The 27,753-nt window shown below is 33.6% G+C and overlaps 3 protein-coding genes across 3 annotated transcripts; 2 read left to right on the top strand and 1 right to left on the bottom strand.

Moving 5' to 3' along the window:
• Positions 1-842: 842 nt before the first annotated feature.
• On the bottom strand, positions 843-27,753 carry LOC6643388 (sodium-dependent serotonin transporter). The gene is made up of 9 exons (XM_002066118.4): positions 27,696-27,753; positions 22,521-23,024; positions 22,292-22,416; positions 21,975-22,126; positions 5,550-5,760; positions 5,039-5,491; positions 4,684-4,978; positions 1,958-2,158; positions 843-1,891 (listed from the first exon to the last, which is right to left on the bottom strand). The coding sequence occupies exons 2-9, from the start codon at positions 22,740-22,742 to the stop codon at positions 1,646-1,648; spliced, it is 1,905 nt and encodes a 634-aa protein (XP_002066154.1). The 5' UTR covers positions 22,743-23,024; positions 27,696-27,753; the 3' UTR covers positions 843-1,645.
• Positions 8,166-9,912, top strand: LOC111518735 (fibrinogen-like protein 1). Its single transcript, XM_023176344.2, has 3 exons — positions 8,166-8,293; positions 8,357-9,522; positions 9,587-9,912. The coding sequence occupies exons 1-3, from the start codon at positions 8,198-8,200 to the stop codon at positions 9,693-9,695; spliced, it is 1,371 nt and encodes a 456-aa protein (XP_023032112.1). The 5' UTR covers positions 8,166-8,197; the 3' UTR covers positions 9,696-9,912.
• On the top strand, positions 11,891-12,903 carry LOC124459921 (proteasome activator complex subunit 3-like). Its single transcript, XM_047009724.1, has 2 exons — positions 11,891-11,977; positions 12,059-12,903. The coding sequence occupies exon 2, from the start codon at positions 12,126-12,128 to the stop codon at positions 12,819-12,821; it is 696 nt and encodes a 231-aa protein (XP_046865680.1). The 5' UTR covers positions 11,891-11,977; positions 12,059-12,125; the 3' UTR covers positions 12,822-12,903.

The following is a 27,753-nucleotide window of genomic DNA, read 5'->3' as shown; positions in this document are numbered from 1 at the left end:
TTAAAAACCTCACTATATAATTTTGTTTAAATCGTAGTAAAAACTTTTTAATTCAGATATCGAAAATCCAACAAGAGAAACGGAGAAGAGAGAGAGAGAGAGTTCAAGAGAGGTGGACACCTAGTAAATATGTTTTGTTTTCCGTGTTTTGATGTCAGGTTATTTAGTTTTTGTTGCAGGTGCTAAACTCAGATCTCCTGCCAAATGACACCTGTATCTTTCAACTTTAGCTAAATTTTCTTGAGCTTGATGAGAGCATTCCGGAATTAACCCCATGTCCAGGGTGAGGTCCACGTACATCACCTAAGCCCCCCCACTCGGTAGAAACGTCTTATTAAGGCGTTTCGAGTGTCGAAAATTTGATTTAAATTCAAAGAAAAGTACAAAAAAAGGATGTACTAATTCTTAATAAAAACAACTATTAAAGTTCTAGGTACTAAATTTGGCGCTTTCGAATAAGTTTTTAGCTTTATGTCCTAAATCGGAAGATGAGATTGAAGCAGAAATTGTAAGATAAATCGGGTTGTGAATGAAAAATTATAAAATATTACATTGGTTAAAATTGAACCAAAAAGCAAGCAAATTGAAAACAATTATTTGTAAAAGAAGGATTGAGAAATAAGAAATGAATTTTTCAATAAAAAGAACTCGATTTTTCAGGCACCTCCAAAGAGCAAACCCCTCCCAAAGACGAAGAATTTGTGTGTCGGTTTTGTTTATATAAACTTTTTCCAACCCATTTAAAAAGAAAATTCAAATTGGTATATGTAGGTTTTTGTTTTCGTACAACCGAAATTATATTTCAAAACTAATAGATAAAACCCAAAAAACTGACTGGGCCAAGAACAAATTGTAAAATGGCTGTTTTACAATTGGTTCTTCTAGTTGGCAAATTAATCAAAGATTTGGGTTTGGGTTTTTGGTGCTAAGCTATATAGCCATTGTACAGGGTGTTTTTTTTTTTTTGGGTTTTAGTTAAAAAGCATTTTTACCAAATTTTTAGTTTTACCTACGAGTTCAACTTTAGTTTAACGCTTACTAACTAAATTCTGGACAAATACAAACATAGAGAATACTTTGTAATAGTTTTTTATGTATATTTTAAGCTAGAGGATTGTGAACGATCTGAAGAGATCTCGACGAGGCAAAGATCCTGCAAAATGGCTGATTTGCAAGATCTTTTAACCGTGACGCGATCGATAAGAGGAATTTAAACCAACCACTCGCTGGCCAAGGGAAACTTGAGCGGCTTGCAGCTGCTTAGTTCCAAGGGGGAGCAGTTATTGTCCTCGCCAGCAGCTGTTGTTGTTGTTGTTGTTGTTATTAGATTGGATTGATGTTGATTATTATCGCGACTAAAGCTAAGACTAGAGCTAACATTATGATTAGTAATATCATTAGCATTCCGTTGCAGATTGCCCTCCGTCTCGGCATCCGTGTAGTTAAGATTATTTGTGTGATAAGCGTAGTAACTGTTAAAGTCGAGCAAACGTTTGTTGCTACCCTCGGCTGATGGGGCTGCCGCTGCAGTTGTTGCTGTTGTTGTTGTTGTTGTTGTTGTTGGTGAAAAACTTGTACAATTCAAATTATAAATCTTAATATTGGTTCTTTGGGTATGTATATTCAAATGCACAGCATTATCATGTCACACCGTAGTGCCCTGTTGTCCTGGCACCACAGAACCACAATGATCGTCCGGCCTAAACGACTCCTGTAACCTTTGCCGACAATCACCCTTCGAGGCAATGCAGAACTTATAGAGCATATAGAGGGGTATGCAAAGCACCGATGAGCATGTCACAGCCCAACCCACTTGAATGCTCCATGGCGGATAGTAGAACTCCTCGCCCAACATTTCCTTGTAGCCCAATATCGAAAAGATGAAAATTGTCTAAAATTGTTGAGAAATTTTCTAATTAATTATCGACAAAATCCAATGAAAAGTCTCTCATCTTACCAATAGGAAAACTGGACTTATATAGGTCCAGCAAATGCGCCAAAATATTCCTGGCTTGGCTCCAAGCATTTGCTCCACATCGGCACTAAAACGATCCACACCGTAGAACCAAAATACTCCAGCTGCCTCCACAAAGACCACAAAGAGAATGGCTAATCCTGGTCCATAGACATTAAGGAAATTCACCAAAACAACGCCACCCTGCAAAACAAGAAGGAATTTATTTAACAAATGGAAGGATGAGACAAATTTTTACGGTTTCTCCTGTTTAATTTCCATATTAATCAATATTTGACTCATTGTCAGTTAAAATTTCGACATTAAGTGGGCTATACATTTTGGGATCTTTCAAGCCATTTTAAAGATTTCATGAAATGCATAATTAAAGTCTTCAAAAATATCTGAAACTTATCTTACAAGTAATTCAACTTATGATATGCTTGCAGTTTATTGGATTATAAGCTTGGACCTCTCAACTGGTTCACTCACTTTTATTATTAGGTTAAAACGGGGCTAAAATGTGACACTCGAAAAAGTTTTTAAAATCTGCCATAGCAGACCAGGAACTACTAAAATTCTAAATAAAATTAATAAATGTAAGGCACAAATTGGACAAATTATCCTGGCTTCATCATAATTTTCCCAATTGGCGATTCGGGTTCTTTGCCAGGGCATATAGGCCAAAATGGGAAACTACATTGCTGTCAAAGTTAATGGCAAAAACTCGGAATAATAAGAGTTTTTCTATCACGATCACTTGAAAACTTTTCTCTGTGATCGGTAAAAATCATTGAGATCAGAAAATTAGTGAATCGAATTATTGAAAACTAATTAGAACTGAGGCCATTCGTGAGACATGAGGTAGTCATACATTTTTTGTTCATTCTTAGTAAAGATAAATTTCTTTATGGACAGCCAAGCAGCCATTAAAGCCATTCGGTCGGCCAACATCCGTTCCAAAACTGTCCTCAGGAGTTGATGTGCCGTGGATGCTCCAAACATCAATAAAAAGGTGTCCAGGTGTGGAGCTACCCATTTGGAAATTCTAAAGACCTATCGAGTAAACTCGAACTCGCTGTATAGCCAAATCGAAGTGCAGCAAGTGCTACGATAGAGGTCTGAATCCCCTAAACCTACTAGACTGCTCAACTGCATCAACAGGATATTTAGGGCGACGGATGTAAAGAAATACCTCCTATGCCAATGTTCAGCCTAGGCAGAGATGTGGGATAAGTACCTGGGATCCCATCAACTCTTGGCCTTCGCAGGATACACTCACTCACTCCTGACAGATATAAGCCCCCGCTGGGTACTCTACAAATCCGGCAACACATTGGGATTATGTGGGACTCTGGTTGGATATCCATCTGCTGCACTTAACCTAACCTGGTTAAGATGCCAAACAATGTGCTTACTAAATAAAAGGAATCCTTTTTTTATCTAAGCCCAAGGACCCAGGAAAAATCTATAACCGAAATGTATTTTCTTAGATACGGTGTGCCCTATTCAAAAATTGGAATGAAAATGTATGATATCTAACTTGCTATAGTTCACTTATCCTTAACAAAAAAGAACCTTTATTAATGTGCAATATTTTTCAAACGCTTTTAACCGATCCGCTCCAAATTGTAAGAGATTTGGAAGAGTAATTTTGTCTGAAAGGTCTAATGATTAATTTTCTAGTTTTTAAACTTCTATTTTTGAAATGGTTGGTTCAGCTTTTTGAAAAAGTTCTTTAAGTTCTTTTGCACCACTAATTCTAACCCTATAATTCTCAACTGCTTTAGGCACTTGAAGAGTTACGGCATAACAATATGTAAATGGTATTTTTTGAATAAAATCGATATATGTGAATGTAGAAGAAACATTTCTATTATTTAATGGGAAAAAGTAAGACTATTGATTTTTCGGACATGTTTGGAATCAAATTTTTTCATATCAAAATTAAGTTTAGCTTAAAAATTAATGCCAAGATTTTTTCTTCAGCATGGGCTCGTTTTCTTTCACCCATTTGAAATTTACTTTCATAACTAAAGAGAGCAAACAGAATACTGTCATAAAAGGTTTTATCTTTACCCAGATAAATGCATCACCCCTAAAACGTCAGTTTAGCTTAGCCCAGTCTGATTAATGATGCATCTCTCTCTTTCTCTCTCTCTCTCTGTCAATGATATTGAATAGGTTGATCCATTGACCGGTAGAAGTTAAGTGGCTCCAGGCCGAAGTAGGTAAAATATATAGAACGCAACAAATTACAATTTCAAATGTAATCAGACAAAGTGGTGGGGGGGAAGGAGGAATACTGAAAGCGAATTACGGGGAAGATGGATAAATTCAAGAAGAAACCCAAGGCGTCAAGTGTTTGCCAATTTGGAGATGTGTGTGTGTGTGTGTTGAGTGTCCAGTTCAAACAGGCAAACAGACAGGTGATAAAAATGCAAAAGGACGAACGAAGGCAAAGAGAAACGTCTTGAGTATGTGAGTATTAACTGAAGGAACGATAAAAAGCACTTAACATGGCAATCCATCGTTGGACAAGACAATGGTTCAGTTCACTCCTCATTCGGGAGGGTTGGTTTTGCTTTCGCAAGTGGCGATTTAATGAGCCTTGTGATATCCCAAAGAGATGCATGCATATGTATAAGGACCAGCTACCTCCCGCACTAACGCACTTAGAAGTTAATTAAGCAAATCAGTAGATACAAGTAACAAGTAAACCAACTTACATAGGTCATTGTGGGCAGAGCGCAAAGGAATATGAAGGCCAACAGAAGCAGAACAAACAATTCCCTTCGTCTGCCAATCACACGAGGATATTCATCACACAAAGCGGTTATCATGGCCTCAAGGCCACCAAATGTGCTATCCAGTCCCAAGGTGATGAGCATTAAGAAGAATATAATGCTCCAGAAGACCGATCCACTCATTGTGGCTATGGCCTCCGGATAGACAATAAACACCAGGCCAGGTCCCTCCAAACCCACCTTATCAATGGAAGTCTTTTGCACATAGGCCATGTATCTGAAAGAAATCGTTCACTTTCAAAAAAATCCAATATTTTGTTCATCTCAGTGTACTCACCCCAATACTGAGAAGATGACAAATCCGGCCAGGAAACTCGTCAAACAATTAATACTACTCGTTATAAGAGCATCTCTGTAGCAATTGTTATTAAATTTATTATAACTAGATAAAGCCAATAAGGTACCAAAACCAGGGCCCAATGAGAAAAATATCTGCGATGCTGCATCTATCCAAACTTTAGAATTTTTCAGCTTATGCCATTCGGGAGTTAGATAATATTTGATACCCTCATCCGCACCAGGTAACGAAACGCCGCGTACCAATAATATAATCAAAACAACGTATGGAGCCAATGCAGTGACCCAAACAACTTTGCCGGCACTTCGTACACCCTTCCACAATGAAAAATAGACCAAAACAAAGACCCCAAAGACACACAATGCCAGAGTCGGTTTCACAGGGCCCATAAAATCCAGGCCATTACTCTTATAGCTCTCTAGAACTCTGCGCCTGCAAATGATTGTCCAAAGATTACAATTTTCCACAAAGGACATTTTCTTTCACTTACTCAAAGAACTCCTTGGCCGGTGATGTGGCCAGTTCGGTGAAATTTTCATTCGTCACTGGCATACAATTTGCCGTGTTCCATGGATTATCACAAGATGTCCATGGCAATGTTGAGGTAAATGAGGCAAACAGATAATAAACTGCCCATCCTATAATGGTATTGTAATACATTCCCATATAGATATCGATTAGGCAAATTGCATAACCAACACCTGCGAATAAATGAAAAAAAAATTTGTACATTAACATGGGTAGGAGTTATATTAGAAGTTCAGAGTTATCTTAGTTAGTTATTCAGAGGGACAGAGAAGAAATCGCCATTAAATAGTTTTTTTTAGCTTTTTCTTTAAGGAATTAAATTAAATTACAATTACTTTATGCAATTGCAAATTGTTGTAATTCGCAAGTAGTTTTAACTTTGAGTTAGCAACGAATCGAAATTTTTAATTGCATTAGTATTGCAAAAAAGTCAACGAATTTGTTTTTGTTTGTTGGATCAGAACAAATTTTAACACTGGCAACACATAATTGCTACACCAAAATTTCACAATAAATACGGATCACTACAAATTCATCACGCTATATATTCATATAATTCGTATAATTCAATAAACATTTTAAAACTTAAATCAGAGACACAATCTCATCCGCAAGTGTGCAGTGTGAACATAAAAATAATTCATTGCAATTACTTTACAAAATGAAACTACAAAGGGTTCTTTAAGTTTGTGGGGTTCTTTTTCTTTTTGGTTTTGAGCAAGCAATCTCAGCAAATCCTTCAGTGTCACAAGACAATGGGGTGAGTAAAAAAGGGAGCTGTAAAAAGTGAACTTTAATCTGATAAGTCTCTAATCTTGTATAGGATTTCGGAAGGAATACTAAGGAGAATAACCAACTCGAAGAATTTAATTCTGAAATCTCATTCTTAAAGAACAAGTTTAAAAAATCTGAAAACTAAAACTGAAAAATATTTTCTACAATTAAATCAAGCTTATAAAAATCTAGAGTGTCAGGAAAAAATACCCAAATCTGGTTGCAAAAGCCTCTCTTCGGGAATTCATCAAATTAAAATTCCCGGACTTGATTCGTTTTTAGCTCTTTGCAACGAAGATATAGGTACATACATACATAGAAGGAGGTGGATGGATAGTGATTCATAAACGATTTGATAGCAGCGTAGACTTTAAAAGAACTTGGACTGAGTATCGAAATAGTTTCGGTGATTTGGAGGAGAAATTCTTTATTGGGTGAGAGAATTTACATCGTATTATTAATTCCCAAACCCATGAACTTTCTGTGCAATTGGGATATCACAATAGACCTCTCCTATTTGCTACTTATGATAATTTTGGAAGTGGCACACTGATGATTGTAACTTGATGTAAGTAATCAATTTAATTATACAAAAATTAACAATTGTCAAATATTTTGTTTATCTTAATTAGCCGCCTCAACGGAAAATATTTCAATGGAGAAGTCTATGATGATTTACTAAGTATGAGCTGGTGGTGGAGTATTTCTCTCAAATCTGTCCAGATGCTTCTCCGACCAAAATAAAGATGGACTTCATCTCAACATTAACGAAAATCTGGCAAAACTATGCATAAAAAAAAAATTTATATTTCAGCAACAAAACAAATCATTTTCAAACATAACTTTTGAACGGATCCAATCTTGAGTGGATAATTTCCCTTTTCTGTTTTGTCTCTTTGTTAGATGACATTAGCTGTCTGCCTAAAAGAATGTTTACTGTAGTTTAAATCAAAACATAATCTTACTTTTTGCAATTTACTATAATGATATAGATGTAAATATTAAAAACGTGAATCAGAAAAAAATTGCGACATCTTTTTCTTATCTAGATATTATAAAATGCGTTCTATTCAATTTCTCTTACAGTAAAGAAAAATTTTCTAACCAAGGAGTGAACCAAAGAACCTGGCTTACGATTATTCGATCATGCGGCAGTTTGTATACCCTTTCAAGTTCCTATATTCTGTGATCCCTTGGCAAATGGGCAAAACTTGTTGTTTGGAAAGAAAAGAAAGAAAAAGCATGACGAGGTGAGTTGGTAATGTAAGTGTGTCAAATTTACAAAAGTTTAACCAGACGGCAATACAATTAGAATGAAATTATGTTTTTTATCTTCTTTCTTACGGGTTTCTTACGGTAATATACTTCATAAAAATTAATCAATAATAATTAAAGGTTTTAAAAATCGGTGGTCAACGGAAAGTTTAGTACTAGTACCCGTAGTGAATTTATAAATATACAAAGAATTTCGTACGATTCCTTTAATTTATTATATTGAGGTTTCACTGTCAGTGGGCAGTGACACAATACCAAATTCTGCATCAATGTAGGCAATTGGTAGAGTGGGAAACACATGGGGCATCAAATTGATAATCGGAGCCAGAGTCAGAGTGCAGATGTGGATTACCACACGACTGCCATGTGCACACCGCTTGGCAAAAAACACAGATAAGAGTACATTCTTCTCACGAGAAATGGGAATATAAGTATACTTAATTCAATGAATATTTCAAAATTAAATCATTGCTCTCAGAGGCATTATCTCAGTCGCAAGTGTTAAGTAAATTAAACATTAACAAATTCATAATTGTCATATATTTTGGATTACTTTCCAAAATGAGAATGAAAAGTGTCCCCCTTTTTGGCCTCTTCCTTGTTCTTGGTGTCCAGCATGTAATCTCAGAATCTCCTCTCCCAAAGGACGATCACGGGGTAAGTGGCCAAGTGAATAGTACAAAGTGAAGTTCAATCTAATTGATAAATCTGTTTACTTAGGAGTGTGGATTCTCCAGTGACGAGAAAGATTCGTGTGCCTTATATTGCTATAGGTCTATGAAACTCGGTCTAGCTTATATAATTGAGTTGAAAGAAAAAATCAAAATACTCGAAGAGAATCATTCTGAGAGGGAAATTAGTCAACTAAGCAAAGTAGTTGAGAATTTGCAAAGTAAAATTGATCAACAGAATATACAGATAGCTAATATTAACGATTTTATCACAAACTCAGTCAGGCAGAAAGAGGTAGAAGAGAAAGCCGAATCTCAAACTGAGATAGACAATTTTAAGAGAAAAGTAGACCAATTGAAAGAGAATTTAGAAAATGTTCAACGTCAAGCAGAGAAAGATAAGGAAGAAAGCTTAGCTGAACAAAGAAATAGAAATAGAGAAATAGAGAATCTAAAAGCGAGATTAGCTAACCAAAAATCAGATTTAGATAAAGCAATTAAAGACCTCGAGTCGAAAAACAAGGAATTTGAAAAATATCAGACTAAGGAAAAGAATTCCAGCAACAAAATTGGAGAATTGAATTCTGAAATCTCATCATTAAAGAAAAAGTTAGAAGAATCTGAGATTCAGTTGATTGATTCGAATCATTTAGTTGAAAAACATTCCCTACAACTAAACCAAACTAAGGAATATTTAATCGAGTGTCAGAAGAGAATACCAAAAACTGGTTGCAAAGGCCTCTCTTCGGGAATTCATCAAATTGGGATTCCCGGGATTGATCCGATTTCTGCTCTCTGCGAGGGAGATATAGAAGGTGGTGGGTGGATAGTTATTCACAAACGATTTGATGGCAGCGTAGACTTTAATAGAACTTGGACTGAGTATCGCAATGGGTTCGGAAACAAAAAAGGAGAATTTTTTATTGGTCTGGAGAATTTGCATCGTATTACCAATCCCCAAACCTATGAACTTTATGTGCAATTGGAATATCACAATAAACCTTTCCAATTTGCTAGTTATGATAATTTTAGAATTGGCAACGAAACTGCAAAATATAAGTTGGAGTCGTTGGGAGAGTTTAAAGGAACAGCTAGTGATGCTATGGAGTACAATTTAAAGCAAGCATTTTCCAGTTATGATCAAGATAATGATCAATGGGATAGTAATTGTGCTCAAATTAATGGTGGCTGGTGGCACAGACGTTGTAGTTATACGTAAGTAACCAATTTAATTATACAAGAATTACCAATTGTCAAATATTTTGTTTATCTTAATTAGCCGCCTCAACGGAAAATATTTTAATACGGAAGTCGAAGAATTTTATAGTATGAGCTGGTGGAACTATATTTCTCTCAAATCTGTCCAGATGCTTATCCGACTAAAATAAAGGTGGACTTCATTTCAAAATCAAGGAAAATCTGACGAAACTATGCAATCAAAAAAAAAAAAATTGATTTTTTAGCAACAAAACAAATAATTTTCAAATATAACTTCTGGACTTGACTACTTCTGTTTTGACTAATTGTTACATAACATTTGCTGTCTGCCTAAAAGAATATTTACTGTATTTTTAATGAAAATGTAATCTTACTTTTTGCAACTTACTATAATGATATATAAATATAAACCAGAGGGCCGGGGCTAACTTCGACCGCGTCAAAGTTTAAATACCCTTGCAACTTTTTTGGTAACTCTTTCCTTACTTATAGCCATCAAAGTGGAAAAACGTTTAAGCTAAAAAGGCTAATGTTTGCGAAAGAACGGCCTACATAGGAAATAACGGAGATATTGATCAAAGTCACTGTTTTCCACCGATCGTTCCTATGGGAGCTATATGATATATCCTTATCAAATTTGGCACAGTCATTAACAGATATATTAAACTAACAAATGTTTAATTTGAAAGCAATAGCGTCAAAAGTAACGAAGTTTTTGACAAAAGTCACTGTTTTCAACCGATCGTTCCTATGGGAGCTATATGATATAGTGATCCGATCCGGCTGAATCCGAGATATACAACGCCTGCAGTATATACAAGCCTACATGCAAAATTTCAGCTCTGTAGCTCTTACGGTCTAGGAGGAGTTCGCGTCGATCCAGACGAACGGACGGACGGACGGACGGACGGACATGGCTATTTGAACTCGTCTCGTCGTGCTGATCAAGAATATATATACTTTATATGGTCGGAAATGCTTCCTTCTATGCGTTGCACACTTTTGACCAAAATTAATATACCCTTTTTGCAAGGGTATAAAAACATCAATCAATCAAAAATTTCGACATCTTTTTCGTATATAGAGAATATAAAATGCGTTCTATGCAATTTATCTTACAGTAAAGAAAAATGTTCTAACTAAGGAGTGAACCAGAGAACCTGACTTACGATTATTCGGTAATGCTAAAGTTTGTATACCCTATATTCCTATAGAAATCTGTGATCCCTTGGCAAATGGGCAAAACTTGTTGTGTCGAAAGAAAAGAAAGAAAGAGCATAACGAGGTGAGTTTGTAAAGTGAGTGTGTCTACCCATCTGCCAGTCCGTCTGGATCAACATGCAAGCTCTATATCCCGTTAAAGGTTTAGTGCTGAATTAAAATTTTAAAATTTTCAAAAGTTTTACCAGACGTCAATACAAATATACTGAAATTATGTTGGGACCTTTTGAGGGCACAGCTGAGGGAGTTGTAAGAGAGGGTTATATGCAACGATTTTCCACAGTGGTTCAAGACAACGATCCATACGATGATACTAATTGTGCTGCAGTAGCTGTTGCCTGGTGGCATGATAATTGAAGCTGGATGTATGTAAGTAACCAATTTTAAAAAGGCGTATAGTAGCAAGTATTAACAATTGTCATATCTTTTGGATATCGTTATTAGTCGATTCAACGCGAGTGCTCAATGAGCTGGTATAATTGCATTCCTCTCAAATCTTTCCAAATGCTTATCCCACCAAAATTAAGTCTGCTTAAAATATGTACTCCAAATAATTCATATTTCAACATCAAAACAAGAATCTTCAAACACGTCTTCTAGGCGCACAGAACTTCTGAGTTTTGCTATCTGCCTAAGATAGTTACATACATTAGATACTCATACTAGATCATTTTGTGAACCCCACAAGTTCTTTTTTGATTCGATTGCTATATTAAATTAATAAAAAGAGAAATGTTTCTGTGCCGAATCTACACAAAAGAACGGAGTTTTTAATATGCGTCTATACTGTAATCCAAACATTTAACAAATGGGACATATAGCTTCAATGGAAGATATATAATGAAGTCAATCGATTTAAAGTTTGCCTTTCAGTGTTACCAAACTGCATTTCATATTAAAATGTAAATCGCTAATTTTTGAGAGTCTGTTTTAATATTTATAATTGATGTTTGGGTGTTTATTGATCTAAAAGATTATATATTTAAAAATGTACCTCGGATTAAATTCTCGGATTCTTTTTCCAAAGTTGATTTTGCATAAATCGGAATTTTGTTGGCTAAAAAGTTAATATTATTTGGGATCAAAAATACATAAATAAGCAGCAAAGAAGGCGTATGACACAAAAGTCAAAAAAGTTGACAGTAACGAGACATTTTGAGTTTCTTCCCTGAATCTTTTGGGCCAGTTTAATCCAAAAAATAAGTTGTAAATTTCATATTAAGTGAAAAAGGTATTCAAATTTATACTTGTCCAGGAGTTTCTTATCACAAATTAATAATTATTAACAATTATTAAAAACGCTTTCAAATAGAAACCAAAACTTTTTCACTTCTGGAGTTTGGCGTTGTTTCTTATAGCCGAAAGGTTTTTCTGAAAACATGGCAACGGATGGAAAAGACGGATTGCAGGAATATAACAAGAGTTTGATTAAAAAGGCCGAGACAGTGATTACGAAGAGCTTTCCCGAGAAAATTGTTCAGCTAAATGAGTTGTTGGCCTCGCCAATGTTTAATCTGAGCATTTTAAGCGAGATGAGTCATGACCTGAATATTTCCCTTCCGGATCCCGTGTTGGGCAATGAGGATGAGGAAGAGGTTGATGCATCTTTAGATAATTTGGATAACAATGATCATAGGCCGACGAATCGGGCAATATGGAAAATGATTACAGTTGTTAAGCCAATTATCCGTCAGCTAACGGAAGATGCAAATACATTGAAAATGTGGATTGTCCTCATGGTACCCAAAGTAGAGGATGGAGATAATTTTGGTGTATCCGTTCAGATGATAACACTGGCCGAAGTAGAAGAAACGGAATCAATGGCTAAGAATTGGTTTAATGGGATTTGCCGGTACTTTCTATTGCGTGCCGAGATCATTTCCTCATTGGCCCAATTTCCATATATAGAAGACTATCAACGCGCCCTGGAGGACCTGGATGAAAAGGAGCTTTTTAGTATGTGGATGGTTGCATGTGAAATACGGGATCGGTATCTTTTACTTTATGATTTGTTTACGAAGAATATTAAGAAACTAAAAGAACCACGATCCTCGAATGGTGGAGGGATCTATTAGTTGGATAGATGGTTATGCATCGATATATGTATGTCTGATGTGTTTCTAAATTAATAAAGTTCACTGTTTTCTAATAATTAAATGAATAAGGTATTAATACAATATTAAAACCCGCTGGTATATTTTCTCATTGTTAGCGTTATCTTTCAAAAACTATTTGTTAACGTATTTATGGGCTTTACTTTCCGATATAAAATTTCGTTTACCTGATTTGGGCTTATCTTATTCAATTTATTGTATCTGTTATCTCTGTTGTCAATCTGAAAAAAATGCGCTTTAAGTTATAGCTTAAGTAAGTTTGAAAGGCCCTTTTAAAGACAACTTCATTTAATTATATGATAAAATTTGATAATTGGCAAATATAACCGATGTTTTGGTGAAACATCAATACGTCCCTGAATATCGCCATCAACAAAAACATCGGTAAACATCGCCAAGAGAACATCGATGTTTTTTTACATCACTAGCTGCTACGCCCTTCAATAAATATATGTTTTATTAAAAAGATTAAAACAAAAAAATCGATTTTTTTTTTTGGTTTTTGCATTTTTGTAATGTGTAAATAATGAAAATAAATGAATATGTTTCGAAATTTGTGAGTCCTTGTCAAGGAGTAGAGAAGCGACTTCTAAATATCTTAAAACATGTTTTTAAATTCCGATAATATAGTTTTTTTTCTCCATATGGTTTTTTTTTTTGTTTTGCATTGAAAAAATATTTCTTTCTTATTCCAAAAATGACTCCTTTGGTTTTAAAGTTTTTTAATTTCAGATGATTTTTGACCACAAATCGCTTGGTTTAAATATTTGACAATATGTAGAACAACAAATAAGATATTAAAATATTTAATACTTTGTGCTATGCACTCGTATGTTTGTATAAAGTGATAAGTGTCCTAAGATCGCATTATGGTAGGCTATATTTGGATAATAAACTTAGAAATATCCAATTCGTAGTGTCCAAAATTTTTGGGATTTTGAAATTGTCAAAAATCAATTTTTTTCGCCGAGAAATGGTTTTAAAAACATTGAATAAATTTTTATAGATGTTAAACACTTCTTTTTTTTTTTAACACTTCTTTAATATTTTTAATAGTTTTAAAATATTTAGTTTAAAATGCTAAAACTAAGGATGGGGCAAAGTGGCGCATAATAACTATATTTAATTAAAAGTCCGATATATAAATATTCGATATACTAGTTATTGAAAAAAACAGTACATTTGCCAGAATCAGACGGATCAGAGTACTATATCATATAGCTGCCATACAAACGATGAAATTAACAATCATAATTGAAAGTCTAAACGAATCAACATTGTTGGTGAAAAAAAAAGTTTTTATATTAAACTATGTTTAGTTTTTTTTTGAAAAATCGTTTTTTTTTTATATAAAAAACTTGTAAAACGCCAAAGCGCCACATTGCCCAACTATTTTTGACAACGCCAATTTGGGGTATGTTCGAAAAAACCGCTATAGCTTTGTAACGGTAAATTATATCGAAACGTATTTTTGATCAATAGTTGGACAATGAATTAACCTTTTATTTAAGTGCTCATATGAGAGGATACGAGCTCCCGATCAGGATATATGAAGGAGAAAAAAAAGATGCGCCGATTAGCTCCACTCTCCCCTACATAAATAACTAATAAATTAATTGCTTAGTTTAATGAAACCCTTACCAATAAATGGAAGAAAAACTATATTTTTTAGAATCTAGATCAATTTTTTACAAGCTTTAACCGTTTTTGGAGTGCTTCAAACATAAAGTGAATCGTTTTCCTTTTCTTTTAGTTGCAATTCTCAAGTAGTTTTAGCGTTAAATGAACGGTAGAGTGTCTAGCAAATAGTTTAATCAACGTATTTCAAGTCAACTATGAAATATTTATTTTTATTTATTTATAAAATTGTAAAAAGGACTAAAAATGACAGAACTATAGTTGCCAGGACACGAATAAAAAATATTTTTGTTGATATAAAATTGTTGCAGAAATTTGAAATATTTTACATTTGCAGCATTCATAAAAGATATTCAACTTTTGAAATGGTTGAATCAACAGGTAACAAGGGAATACCAATAACTGATTGATACATAACAATGCGAAAGAAATTCCTTTGCTCTCATTCTTGTTATTATCCTAATCCTCATCATCATCATCATCATCATCATCATCATTCTCACCATCAGCAAGTTGAATACTTTTTATTCCCGCGTGACAATTTGCTTTTTTATCCAAGTTGCATCTACTTTACTTACCTACTATGTATAAACCTACTCACAAACAAAACGTTCCCCCCAGTCCGGGGGGTTTCCTTTTTAGCTTCAGTGTACTTATGAGGCCAATAAGACACGTCACGTGATTTTCTCTATATTATTTTCCGGGCTTCCTTCTATTTTTCGCCTCTCGCTCTGTCTCACTTCTTCTCTTAGTGGAATGGCAAAACGTTTGGCAGGGCAAACACTTGTTGAGCACAAAGTGATGTTTGCTGTTCTACTCAAGAACCAAACTCCGGCACTAGGCAATCCACACTGACTCAGCTCAAAAAAAAAAAAAAAATAAGGACGAAAATGAGAAGTTTCCCTCCCCATGTACATACATACACAGATTGATAGAGGCAAGTTTAAAGGCAAAAGTTACTTGTTACTAGATATGGTTTTCCATTTTGTGTTCGGCATTTAATGAAATTATCAACATTTGATATGTAAACTTTTCATTGGACTGCAAACTGTAACTGAAACTGAAACTGGAAGTTACTGAATTGACACTGTCTTTTTGTCTGGGGGTGTTTGTAAGTCAATTTTAAGCACAATTTAATTAGAGCTTGATTTGAGCCTTTTGTGTGTGTTTAGATATATATATATATACATATGCCCATGTCTTTTGCTTTGCTCTTCCGCATGAATGCGGCATTAATTGTTGCAACAAGAAAAAAAAAAAAAAGAGAAGAAACAAAAAACAAGAGGAAAACGAAATGTTATCCTTGTACCCTTGATAATGTCGCCAGCAACAACTGCTTGCAACATCTGCGGGTGATTTTAGATAAGAATTTTTCGGCTTATGCTTCACAGAGCACATTCAATCTATTCCAACATTTACACATACACACACACACACACACACACATATGTTAACATGGCCAATCTTTGGGGTAACCAATGCGTATACGCAACATTTGAGTAAACACTCCCCCGAAGGCAGTAAATTTTTTTTTTGTTTTACAATTTTTATCCATTTTTTTTTTTTTTTCTCAATATGCAATTTTATTTTTGTGATATTTTCCTTTTTCAATATTTGTAATTCATTTATTTGGGGCAAACGACGCCCAACGGCAATGGCAAAATTTTAATGATTACTTCTTTTATCGCCTACTAAAAGGTAAAAGATGAACATATTAATAATGTTTATTGACTTGTCGCAATTTTCCATTTTTTTTTTGTTGGTTTTTTTTTTTTTATATTGTGTGAAATTAGTGGGAAAATGTGCAAATTGTCATATGAAAAAGCAGGACCGGACTTAAAAACGACGCCCTGGTCATATCTAAGAAATTGTTTATCGTTTGAAATTAGGCATAGAAAAATATTTGAAAAATGCTTATTAAAATTAAAGAGTTAATAGAAGTGTATATCAATACAGTCGTTCATAATCTGCTGGACAGGATTGCCTTATTCATTCCCAACTATATGGTCTGTGGTGGATTATTACCAAACGGATAATAATATAGTTGTAAACTATCAACTTACAGCCTCGATACTCAGAAAACTCGTTAACTGAGACACTTAGTTACTGCGGTAGATACCAAATGCTTTATCTGTTTATTGTTCTATAGGCTCTTAACTAAACTCAGTATATTTATCCCAGCCTAAATTCAAGAAGTCTAGAATTCAGAAAAGAAACAATACGAATTTGCTATTTATTTACATGTCCCTAGAATTGGTCCCTACTTTTCTTTAGCTTAATAAATATTTTATATTTTTTTAATTTTTTCTACGACTCGTTCACCTAATATGTGTTCAATTTCAGAAGGATCTTATAACAAGACAGAGTCTAGTTTTTGTGTTACTTTTTTTTCTATGAAATAAATGCAATATATTTTTTATTTCATTTGGTATTACCATTAAGAATTGATATTTAAAATATTTTTAGTGCGAATTTGTAATTTTAACTAATATCGATGAATCGACCATTGACAGAAAATGGAGCAAACTTAGCCCAGATCAATCGAGTGCTTTTTTCAAATTACGGGGGCTGAAAGGGGCGTGCCAAAATCTTTACACATTCAAAATGTGCTCATTTACTAAGCAAATATACATACCAAATATGATGTCTCTAGCTAGTATAGTTTTTGAGATAAACGCTTTTTTCAAATTGCGGGGACGGAAAGGGGCGTGGCAACAATTTGAAATAAACTTGATCACTTTACACACTACACGAGACTACATACGAAATTTGGTGACTCTATATCTTATCTTATCCGAGATCTACGCGTTCATACGGACGGTCGGACGGACGGACAGACGGACGGACGGACAGACGGACGGACGGACAGACGGACGGACGGACAGACGGGCGGACGGATGAACGGATATGGCTAGATCGACTCGGCTGTAGATGCTGATCAAGAATATATATACTTTATGGAGTCAGAAAAGCTTCCTTCTGCCTGTTACATACATTTTGGCGACTTTAATATACCATTTCACCTTATGGGTGTATGGTATAAAAATTATTATTAATGGTTTGCCAAAAATTTCATTTTCTTTGATTTATTTTACATATTAAATTTTATTCAGCTTCCGAAAGTCGTGTGAGTGGAAATGCCCATATATATACATATGTATGTATAAATAAGAGATAAGAAACAATTGTTTTAATATTTTCGTACACAACCTTATCGTTTTGGTCAATGTCAAAATGCAAACACATAATTGAATTGAAATGATTTTGCACTAAGAAAAGAATAAATTCTTATCGCGACAAACGACAAGACAATCCCAAAAATATATAATTCAATGAATATTTCAAAATTAAATCATTGCTCTCAGAAACATTATCTCAATCGCAAGTGCAAAGTAAATTAAATATTAACAAATTCATCATTTTCATATATTCTGGATTACTTTCCAAAATGAGAAGGAAAAGTGTCCTCCCACTTGTTGGCCTCTTCCTTATTCTTGGTTTCCAGCATGTAATCTCTGAATCCCTTCTCCTGGGTGATCACGGGGTAAGTGGCCAAGTGAATAGTACAAAGTGAAGTTCAATCTAATTGATAAATCTGTTTACATAGGAGTGTGGATTCTCCAGTGACGAGGAAGATTTGTGTGGCTCATATTGTCACAGGTCTATGAAACTCGGTCTAGGTTACATTATTGAGTTGAAAGAAAAAATCAAAATACTCGAGGAAAATCATTCAGAAAATGAAAATAGTCAGCTAAGCAAAGCAGTTGAGAATTTGCAAAGTAAAATTGATCAACAGAATATACAGATAGCTAATATTAACGAATTCATCACAAACTCAGTCAGGCAGAAAGAGGTGGAAGAGAAAGCCGAATCTCAAACTGAGATAGACAATTTTAAGAGAAAAGTAAAAGAATTGAAAGAGAATTTAGAAAATGTTCAACGTCAAGCAGCAAAAGATAAGGAAGAAAGCTTAGCTGAACAAAGAAATAGAAATAGAGAAATAGAGAATCTAAAAGAGAAATTAGCTTCCCAAAAAACCGATTTAGATAAAGCAGTTAAAGACCTCGATTCGAAAAAGAAGGAATTTGAAGAATATCAGACTAAGGAAAAGAATTCTAACAACAAAATTGGAGAATTAAATTCTAAAATTTCATCCTTACAGAAATCGTTAGAAGAATCTAAAACTCAGTTGACTGATTCGAATCATTTACTTGAAAGACAACTAAACCAAACAAAGGAATATTTAATCGAGTGTCAGAAGAGAATACCAAAAACTGGTTGCAAAGGCCTCTCTTCGGGAATTCATCAAATTGAAATTACCCGGATTGATCCAATTTCTGTTCTTTGCGAGGGAGATATAGAAGGTGGTGGGTGGATAGTTATTCATAAACGGTTTGATGGCAGCGTAGACTTTAATAGAACTTGGACTGAGTATCGTAATGGGTTCGGAAACAAGAAAAGAGAATTTTTTATTGGTCTGGAGAATTTGCATCGTATTACCAATTCCCAAAACTATGAACTTTATGTGCAATTGGAATATCACAATGGAACTTTCCAATTTGCTAGTTATGATAATTTTAGAATTGGCAACGAAGCTACAAAATATAAGTTGGAGTCGGTGGGAGAGTTTAAAGGAACAGCTATGGAGCTTATGAAGAACAGTTTAAATTGCGCATTTTCCAGTTTTGATCAAGATAATGATCAATGGGAAAGTATTAATTGTGCTCAAAAGCTTGGAGCCTGGTGGCACACTGATAATTGTAGCTGGGTGTAAGTAACCAATTTAATTATACAAGAATGGACAATTGTTAAATATTTTGTTTATCTTAATTAGCCGCCTCAACGGAAAATATTTCAATAAAGAAGTCGATGATGTTTCAAGTATGAGCTGGTGGTGGTGGATTTCTCTCAAATCTGTCCAGATGCTTATCCGACTAAAATAAAGATGGACGTCATTTCAAAATCAAGGAAAATCTGGCAAAACTATGCAATCAAAAAAAAATTGATATTTCAACAACAAAACAAGTAATTTTCAAACATAACTTTTGAACGGATCCAATCTTGAGTGGATAATTTCCCTTTTCTGTTTTGTCTCATAGTTAGATGACATTCGCTGTCTGCCTAAAAGAATGTTTACTGTAGTTTAAATCAAAACATAATCTTACTTTTTGAAATTTACTATAATGATATATATGTAAATATTAAAAACATGAATCAAAAAAAAATTGCGACATCTTTTATTTCTCTTACAGTATACAAATATGTCCTAACCAAGGAGTCAACCAAAGAACCTGGCTTACGATTATTCGATCATGGGGCAGTTTGTATACCCTTTCAAGTTCCTATACTCTGTGATCCCTTGGCAAATGGGCAAAATTGTTGTGTCAAAAGAAGAGAAAGAAAGACCATGACGAGGTGAGTTTATAAAGTTAGTGTGTCAGCCCATCTGCCATTCCCGTTAAAGGTATAATACTGAAATTACAATTTTAAATTTTACTCCTTTCATTTCCTCTTTTAAGTTTAACCAGACGGCAATACAAATAGAATGAAATTATGTTTTTATCTTCTTTTGATCAGATAATCTAAATAATATATAAACCAAACTAATGAATATTTAATCGAGTGTAAACTTATGGAATTTTAAGAATTGTCAATGCAATATACGTCGGAGTCGTTGGAAAAGTTTAGAGTAACAGTTGAGGATGCTATGAATTAAATTTACTATTTAAATGGATCATTTTCCACTTTGGATCAAGTTGGATCATCAAAGTGAAGATGGTAGATATTTCAAAAATTCAATTCGAATAACCTAAATCTTAATGATAGATAGAATAAATAAATAAATTAATAGAAAAACATCAAGAAGCTAACTGCGGCCGAAGCTTAAATACCCTTGCAGTCCTTGGAAATAATATGTTCACATTCTCAAAATTCTTTTTATGTAACTGAATTCATCAATACGTAATTGCCTTAACCTTCTTTTACTATATCACTATATGATATAGTGGTCCGATCCGGGCGATTTTTATAAAAAAAAAATTCCCCAAAAAAATTCATCTCGATAGTTTTTTTAACTGGCTGAGTAAAACGGATACGCACCGACGGACATGGCTTTATCGACTCAACTTCTAATGCTGATCAAGAATATATATACTTTATGCAGTCCTTCTGTGCCTTACAAACATCTGATGAATTGATGATGAAGGGGTATAAAAAAAATAAGACAGATAAGAGGTTTTAAAAACCCAAAATCCAACAATATTTTTATACCCTTGCAAAAGGGGATATTAATTTTCAAGGAAGCATCTTCGACCATATGAAGTATATATTTTCTTGATCAGCACGACGAGACAAGTTCAAATAGACATGTGCGTCCGTCCGTCGGGATTAACTCCTAACTCCTTCAAATTGGTTCATAAAATTTAACTAAATTATGGAAAGTAATCTTTAAGGTATGCACTATGTATCTATTGTATAATGTTATTTTATGTGTAGTTCCAAAGATTTAGTCTTGGGTAATGTCCAATTTATGTGAATTTTTTTTTAGAAATTTAACATGCGTTCTTCGTGTTTCGTGGAATATAACTAATGTGCCGTTCGATGCTGAAAGCCACTTATTGGTCCAGTTTGTACTTGTGAGTGTTGTCCTTAGCCACAAACCAAAAACTCATCCCCGTTCGTCCCCGTTTTCGCACATTTTGTTAATATATAGGAACGTTCGATTGGAATTCTGCTAAAATGCTAGAGGCTTGTATTTTTCCAGTTTTTGCTGAAATTTTAAAATTTTTAGACTATACTAAAGAGTTTTAGGTAAAGTGGATTAATTTTAGTTCGTCTTTTATCCATATAATGCATCGTAATAATAATGCAAAACTAAAATGATTTTTCGAATAATTAAAAATGCGCCTAAGGGTATGCAACTTGGTCAAATTTTACACTTTTCTCCAAATCACAAGAAATTAATGGTCGCATTGCAAAAAAAAAACTAAAATTATTTTTTGGTCTTACAAACCTGTCTACGAAATTTCAATTCGCTGGCATTAAAATTGTAGTTTATGCCAAAATTTTCGAAATCTGGACCATAGTGCAATGGAAGAGATTTTTATTTTTATGATCTCTTTTATCTCTTATGGCTTTCTCCTGTCTGGATATAATTATACCTTAAGGTAAATATCTCCCAATTTTATGTAATTTTTTGTGTGTAAAAATATGAAAATGCATACAAATTTTCATTAAAGCATACACAGAACACATGTAAAATATATTTCGTTTTTCTTTCAAAATCCTTATAAAGAGTATTTTAAAATTAGTCAGATGGTAGGGAGAATTTTTCAACCCTATGAGCCGGATATAATATACTTATAATGCTCTTTGTACAAGACGACACAAAGACATGATTTTTATGTAAAGATAACTTCCACATTTTATATAAAGGTATGATAGGATTTGATCAAGGACAAGCATTATTCTACTTACCCTTCAAGGCTGGACAAATGCGTTTCCAAATACTGAGACAACCACATCGATGAAATTGTCCTAAAGCCAATTCCATATAGAACAAAGGCAGACCGCCAAAAATTAGGAACAGGCAATAGGGAACTAGAAAGGCGCCACCACCGTTTTGATAGCTATTTAATAGAAGAGAAACCACATTATGGCCTAAACATTATAGAAGAGGAAGAACCATCAAAATGACTTCAGCTTAGATTAAAAAAAGCTTGTGCCTTTACTTTTTTAATCGACAAGTCATTTATCAAATCATAAGTTAGTTAGTTAGTCATCATATTTCTTACCAAATATATGGGAATCTCCAAACATTGCCAAGATCGACAGCAAAACCGATGACAGCCAAGAGGAACTCAGCTTTCTGGCCCCAAGTTTCGCGACGGCGTTCCGTCACGGAAACAACCAAAATGCGCTAAAAGAGAAATGAAAGGAGTAAATTGAAGTAAATGGCAAAAGGATGCGTTTTGCAATTGACATGCCGGAAATTAACTAAACTGGTGTTGCACATGAATTTACCTCGTTGTTGGCAGTTAAACGCGGCGCCAATGGATCGGTCACTTTGGCTGGTGTGGCAGTTTCGCCATCATCCTCATTCGAGTCATCCTCGTTGCTCGGCGACTCTTTGTTATTGCTCCATGGCGTATGGGAGTTGGCACCCATCGATGTTACTCCCATGGCTCCAACATTTGCAGAGGCTGCAAACTCGGAGCTATTGTTTTTACTACTACTACGATCCATGGTGGATGGTGAATGTCGGTGCGGATATTCGGGATATGGATGCGATGCTGTGGCTGTGTATGCCGATCGCGGCACTAACTTGGCCACCTGTCTGGAATGCGTTGTCAAGGTCTTGCACTTGTACTTCAACTTAAACACACTTTCTGTGCTCTTGCCTTCCTCTTACACGTCAGTTTAGTGCCAAACTGGGTTTTCTTTTGCCCTTCCGTTTCCGGGCACGACTTTAGCTTCCTTGCGGCGAAAATTGCATTTTTTCCTTACAGTATTTACATGCTGCATTAACTGAGTAGGGGGAGAAAAAAAAACCAAGAAACAGTTGTCAGTTTTTCCAAACAGTTGCAGTTATCTCTATCTACTCTTTATTTGTTTGGGTGTTTAGTAAAACGCTAAATTTATCATAGCATACTTTTTGAAGTTTCAATGAAATTATGGTTTATCAGGTAAATTCAGATAATCAGACTACTTATTAGGTACTGATTGACAGAATTCCAGTTATAACCATTTAAGAATGTTTAAAAATCAATGGACAAACTACATTTGTCTAACATAAGTGTCGACAGTCGTTTTAGAATTTTTCCCTAGTATCCCATTACACAGGACATGAATTTTTAACCAATAGAAAAGTGCATCAAGTTTACTGTGGTGTCCTCATAAAATTATCAAGGGCTAATCGAAAATCTGTGCTTAATTTCAGTTTAAAAAATACATATATGTAAAAAAAAAGAACTTCGTCTCCCAAGAAAATATTTTACTTTTTTAACTGACAATTTCGTTATCCAATATAGTTTTCACCGATTTTTAATTTTAAACAGAAATTTTTTTTTTTTAACAGAAAAGAAAATTAACTATTGCTGCATTTTGGTCTAAATTGGCATCTTAAAGTATGCAATACGAGATTCATGAGTTTATTGTTTGTAAATTCTAAAGAATTTAAAATGTTTTTGTAGTTATATACAATTACCACCTATACTATATTTTGCATATTTTGGCATCTCAATTACCAAAAAATTGATCTCAATTTGATTGTTTTAAAGTATCAAAAATGCTGAAATGATAATAAACAATTAAAGTAAATTCATTTTGGGAATCAGCGTAGCTTAAAAAACTGTTGAAAAACAAAAATTATTTTTGAATATGTTATTAAGGAATTAATAAACGATTACATTAGTTTAGATTTAAGTAAGATTTATCGGCTATCAAAACTGAAACTAAAGTTTCAAAAAATTTCATCACTTGTGCTAAGTCTGAACTAATTTTTTCTTTTCAATAGCTCTAGTTTGTGAAATACATCTTAAATTTTGAAGAGTAAGTAAATAACAATAAAGTGGTTAAGCCGATTTTCATAATTTTTAGGGCAGAGGACGTCCTAACTCACGATGTACTGCTTATACTTCTAAAAACAAATCTAGCGAAACGAAAAAAAAAAAAACTTAAAAATCTTAATTATTCTCTCAAATTTATCAACTTTGATGTTATTTTTCAATTTAGTTTTTATTAACCATCCAATTTATTGTGACTGTATAAAAAAGTAAAGATGATTGCTGATCCCGGAGAGAGGGAAAATAACCCAATCTTCATTCATTGAATTCAAAATATGAACTGATTTTATTTAAAGAAATGTTGTGTATATAAATGAATTCTAGACGCCCCTTTACACCCCCAGAATTTACACAAAACTGTTTTTCTTAAAAAGTATAGCAGATAGAGACATCAAGTTTGGTTTATACTCGTTTAGTTAGCGCGCAAAAAATAATTATTCCAACTTTTTGCCACGCCCCCTTCCGCCCCCGGAATGTATAAAAAACTGATTTTCTTAAAAGCTATGACAGCTACCGACATTAAATTTGGTATGTATGTATGCTTAATAGACGCGCAGATATTGACTATTTAATATGTTGCCACGCCCACTTCCGCCTCCATAATTTAGAAAAAACCGATTGGCTCTTGCAAGTTTTTGACCATCGCGATCAAATTTGGCAGACTAATAAATCTTATCTATTGCTATCAAACTACCAAATTTGATTGAAATCGGACTAGAAACATGTAAAATATACGTATGAACGTATTTTGCTACGCGATCCATAAGGGCAGAATTGGCCGTTGGCTAGCGGCGGCGCTAGAGTGCTCGTATGTTTGTGGAGTGAGCGAGATAGCATATGTTATGAGGCATGTTAGTCGAAATTTTAAATATTTGTTTCACCTGGTGTATGGTATACTCAAGTCGTCGAGTCGACTTACTTCATTTTGGTTTTAAGCAATACTTGCCATATGAATTTTTATGACTTATTTTGTTTTATTTATCTGATTTGGTGAAGCCATTTCAGCTGACCACGATGTTTAATCTTAAACAGTTGCATTTTTAAGATTTTTATCTACATATTTCTATTTTGACTTACGGAGACTTAAGGAGTTTGAAAGAGTTTCCACTCCGCTTGTCGACGGCTAAGCCGATATATGGCCAAGCATTTACCGTCCCAAATGTAATCTGGCAAGGTCTATTTGCCAGTTATCAAGATTATTGTCAATTTAATATAGAAAAATGACAGTTAAGATAAATGAAGTAAGTTTTTTTCACTTTTATTATTCTTTAAATAGCTAGTTTAATGAGTTTTTCAAAGGTAATGAGAATTTGATATATGTATTATGTGAAATAAATGTCGTCATGTCAGCTTTCGTTTTTTTTTTTCAGATGCATTTGAACAAGAAGCCCCGAATTGGCCTGGAAAATGTTTAGCAGGTTGTTTCTAAGATCTTTAGATACTCTTATGTACCCCTTTAAGAGGTTGTTGTTCTGAGAATCCTAAAATAAACTGCATACCACAAATATTCCATTTAGCACCAGCATTCATTTTAGGGCCAGTCAACATTTTGGATTTTTGTATGTAATTCTTTGGGTCTTTTGGCCCGAAGCCGTTTTATGACACTCACATATATTAAAGAACTGACCACCATTGTCAATACATAAATGTATAACTGATATTTATAGTAAACGAGGGATATTTCAGAAATGACCAAAATCTCGGTATTGATTATCTTAATTCAAGATCAAAGAAAAATTACTCATAAGTAAAATAGGCAAAAAGCGTATGAAAAACGATGGCAAAAATGAAAATCACAAACATTCGATTTACAATTTGTTATTAAGTTTTCAAATTGTTACTCCTCTGTGTAACCTTCGCATGGCACACGCATGTTGGGGTCCCCAAGGTGTCCTTTATGTTCTGGTAATCTATGCCTTCTCTCTGCCCTATTGGCGGCCACTTGGTGCGCATCGTTGCACTCGATGGAACAAAAAAAAAAAGGGGAGGGGCTAAATTGCCGTTTGGTTTCAATGTCAATGTTGAACATGCATAATTCTTCTTTTATTGACCTTTTTGTTGTTGTTTGTCCTTTATCCTTTTTCCCTTTTGCTTTATCAGTTAGCTATTACCGTTGCGAGTTTTAAATGTTTATATTTGTTTATGCGAAGGAGATTTTGAATATATGTTTGTGCATGAAAGTTTGCATTACATTTTAATTGCCATTTAATGACGCAAAACGCGTATGTGAACAACAACAACAATAACAACATTCCGTGTACAACAGTTGGAATATTTCGAAATGAGAGTGATAAGACAAATTGCTAAAAATACGTTAGAGCAGACCCAGTTAAAAACAATTAAAAGACACTTAGAGATATGAATGAAGGCTGACAAGCAGAAGACACACTCGATTTGATGATGGTTTCGTTTGCTTTGCATTCTCTTAAAGAATTTGTATAAATATTGTTAAGAATTAAAGCAAAAACTGTATTTTTAATTTTTAATATTCGGCAGACGTAACTGCCTTTGCTATGAAGTTTAGAAAGACAATTTTCAACATTACAAACAAAAAAAAAAGGATCGAGATTAAATTTGTTAACATTTTGACCTTTATTTCCCTAATAAATGGAAATAGGGACTTGACGTCTTTCCAATATTTGTAGCCTGTTAAAAACTTTGCTAAACAATGTTTGTAAGCAAAATTAATATCTTAGAAGTTAAAAGTCAAAGAAAAATTTGAATTTTTAAAGAAATTGGCAACTTTGATTAAAAAATTTCACCAACTATTTTTGTATGTACACATTGTGAAAACTTAAAAAAACTAATGTTCAATTTCAAAGACACGAAAAATGATGAGTCTTACGGGTTTGGTCATTTGCTTGAAACATTGTTTCAATGAATTAAAATTATCAAAAATTATCAGTTTTTTCTTTCGCGCATTTTGTACAATTTGGTTTAAGGATTTTTTAAAAAACTTATAAAGTATGAGGTGAAAAATGTCCTTTAAACTAATTTTAAAATATTTGGCTCATTTATTTATAGAAGAAAAATAATCTGTCACTCTCTTTCTTACAAAAGACTTTCCTTACTTTTTTTGAATTTGTATTAAACTTAAAAAGATGTAACAATAGACTAGTTTCTTTTTGGAAAAAAAAAAATTATTTAAAAATTTTTGAAGAGTTTTGCAGAAAACAGCAATGGGTACTCATTTTGACTCAAATTTAAATTTATTTCAAGCCCGAAACTTCTCAAAAAATTTCATTAATAATAACTCAAGTTAAAACATAATTTGGTTAATATTTTAACACTTATAACAATGAATGAATAATTATTAAGGATTTTTGAGGCTTTTAAAAGAAATAGCAATCGAAAATGTTAAATATATTTCAACAGAAAACCAAATTTGAGAATTTTTAAAAGTGTTGTGAAATTAAGATTTATAAAGAAATCAAAATAAAATTTGATTTTGAATTTTATGTTTAACATTATGTTGTTAAAAATTAAAATTGTTTTCCATTTCTTTAATTTATAAATGAGTTTCACAAAAGTTGATAGTTTCTTTTAAACTTCGTTTTATGATGAACTAAAATTTTAAGTTTTTTAAATTTAAAGCTTCAAAATTATAAGGAATGTAGTTTTTCATTTCACTTACTTAACAAAGTTTCAAATCTTTAAGATATTTTTTTACTTCCTAGAGCACATTAAATTGC

Source organism: Drosophila willistoni, assembly GCF_018902025.1.
Source record: "Drosophila willistoni isolate 14030-0811.24 chromosome 2L unlocalized genomic scaffold, UCI_dwil_1.1 Seg168, whole genome shotgun sequence".
Taxonomy (NCBI): Eukaryota; Metazoa; Arthropoda; class Insecta; order Diptera; family Drosophilidae; genus Drosophila; species Drosophila willistoni.
This window is presented reverse-complemented; position numbering and strand designations above follow the sequence as displayed.

Coding starts and splice junctions, on each gene's coding strand:
- LOC124459921 (XM_047009724.1), top strand. CDS start 12,126: ATGGCAACGGATGGAAAAGACGGATTGCAGGAATATAACAAGAGTTTG.
- LOC111518735 (XM_023176344.2), top strand. CDS start 8,198: ATGAGAATGAAAAGTGTCCCCCTTTTTGGCCTCTTCCTTGTTCTTGGT. Junction 8,294..8,356: donor TCCCAAAGGACGATCACGGG/GTAAGTGGCCAA, acceptor CTGTTTACTTAG/GAGTGTGGATTCTCCAGTGA. Junction 9,523..9,586: donor CACAGACGTTGTAGTTATAC/GTAAGTAACCAA, acceptor TATCTTAATTAG/CCGCCTCAACGGAAAATATT.
- LOC6643388 (XM_002066118.4), bottom strand. CDS start 22,742: ATGGATCGTAGTAGTAGTAAAAACAATAGCTCCGAGTTTGCAGCCTCT. Junction 22,417..22,520: donor GTTTAACTGCCAACAACGAG/GTAAATTCATGT, acceptor TTTCTCTTTTAG/CGCATTTTGGTTGTTTCCGT. Junction 5,761..21,974: donor CATTTGTCCAGCCTTGAAGG/GTAAGTAGAATA, acceptor ATTTATTCGCAG/GTGTTGGTTATGCAATTTGC.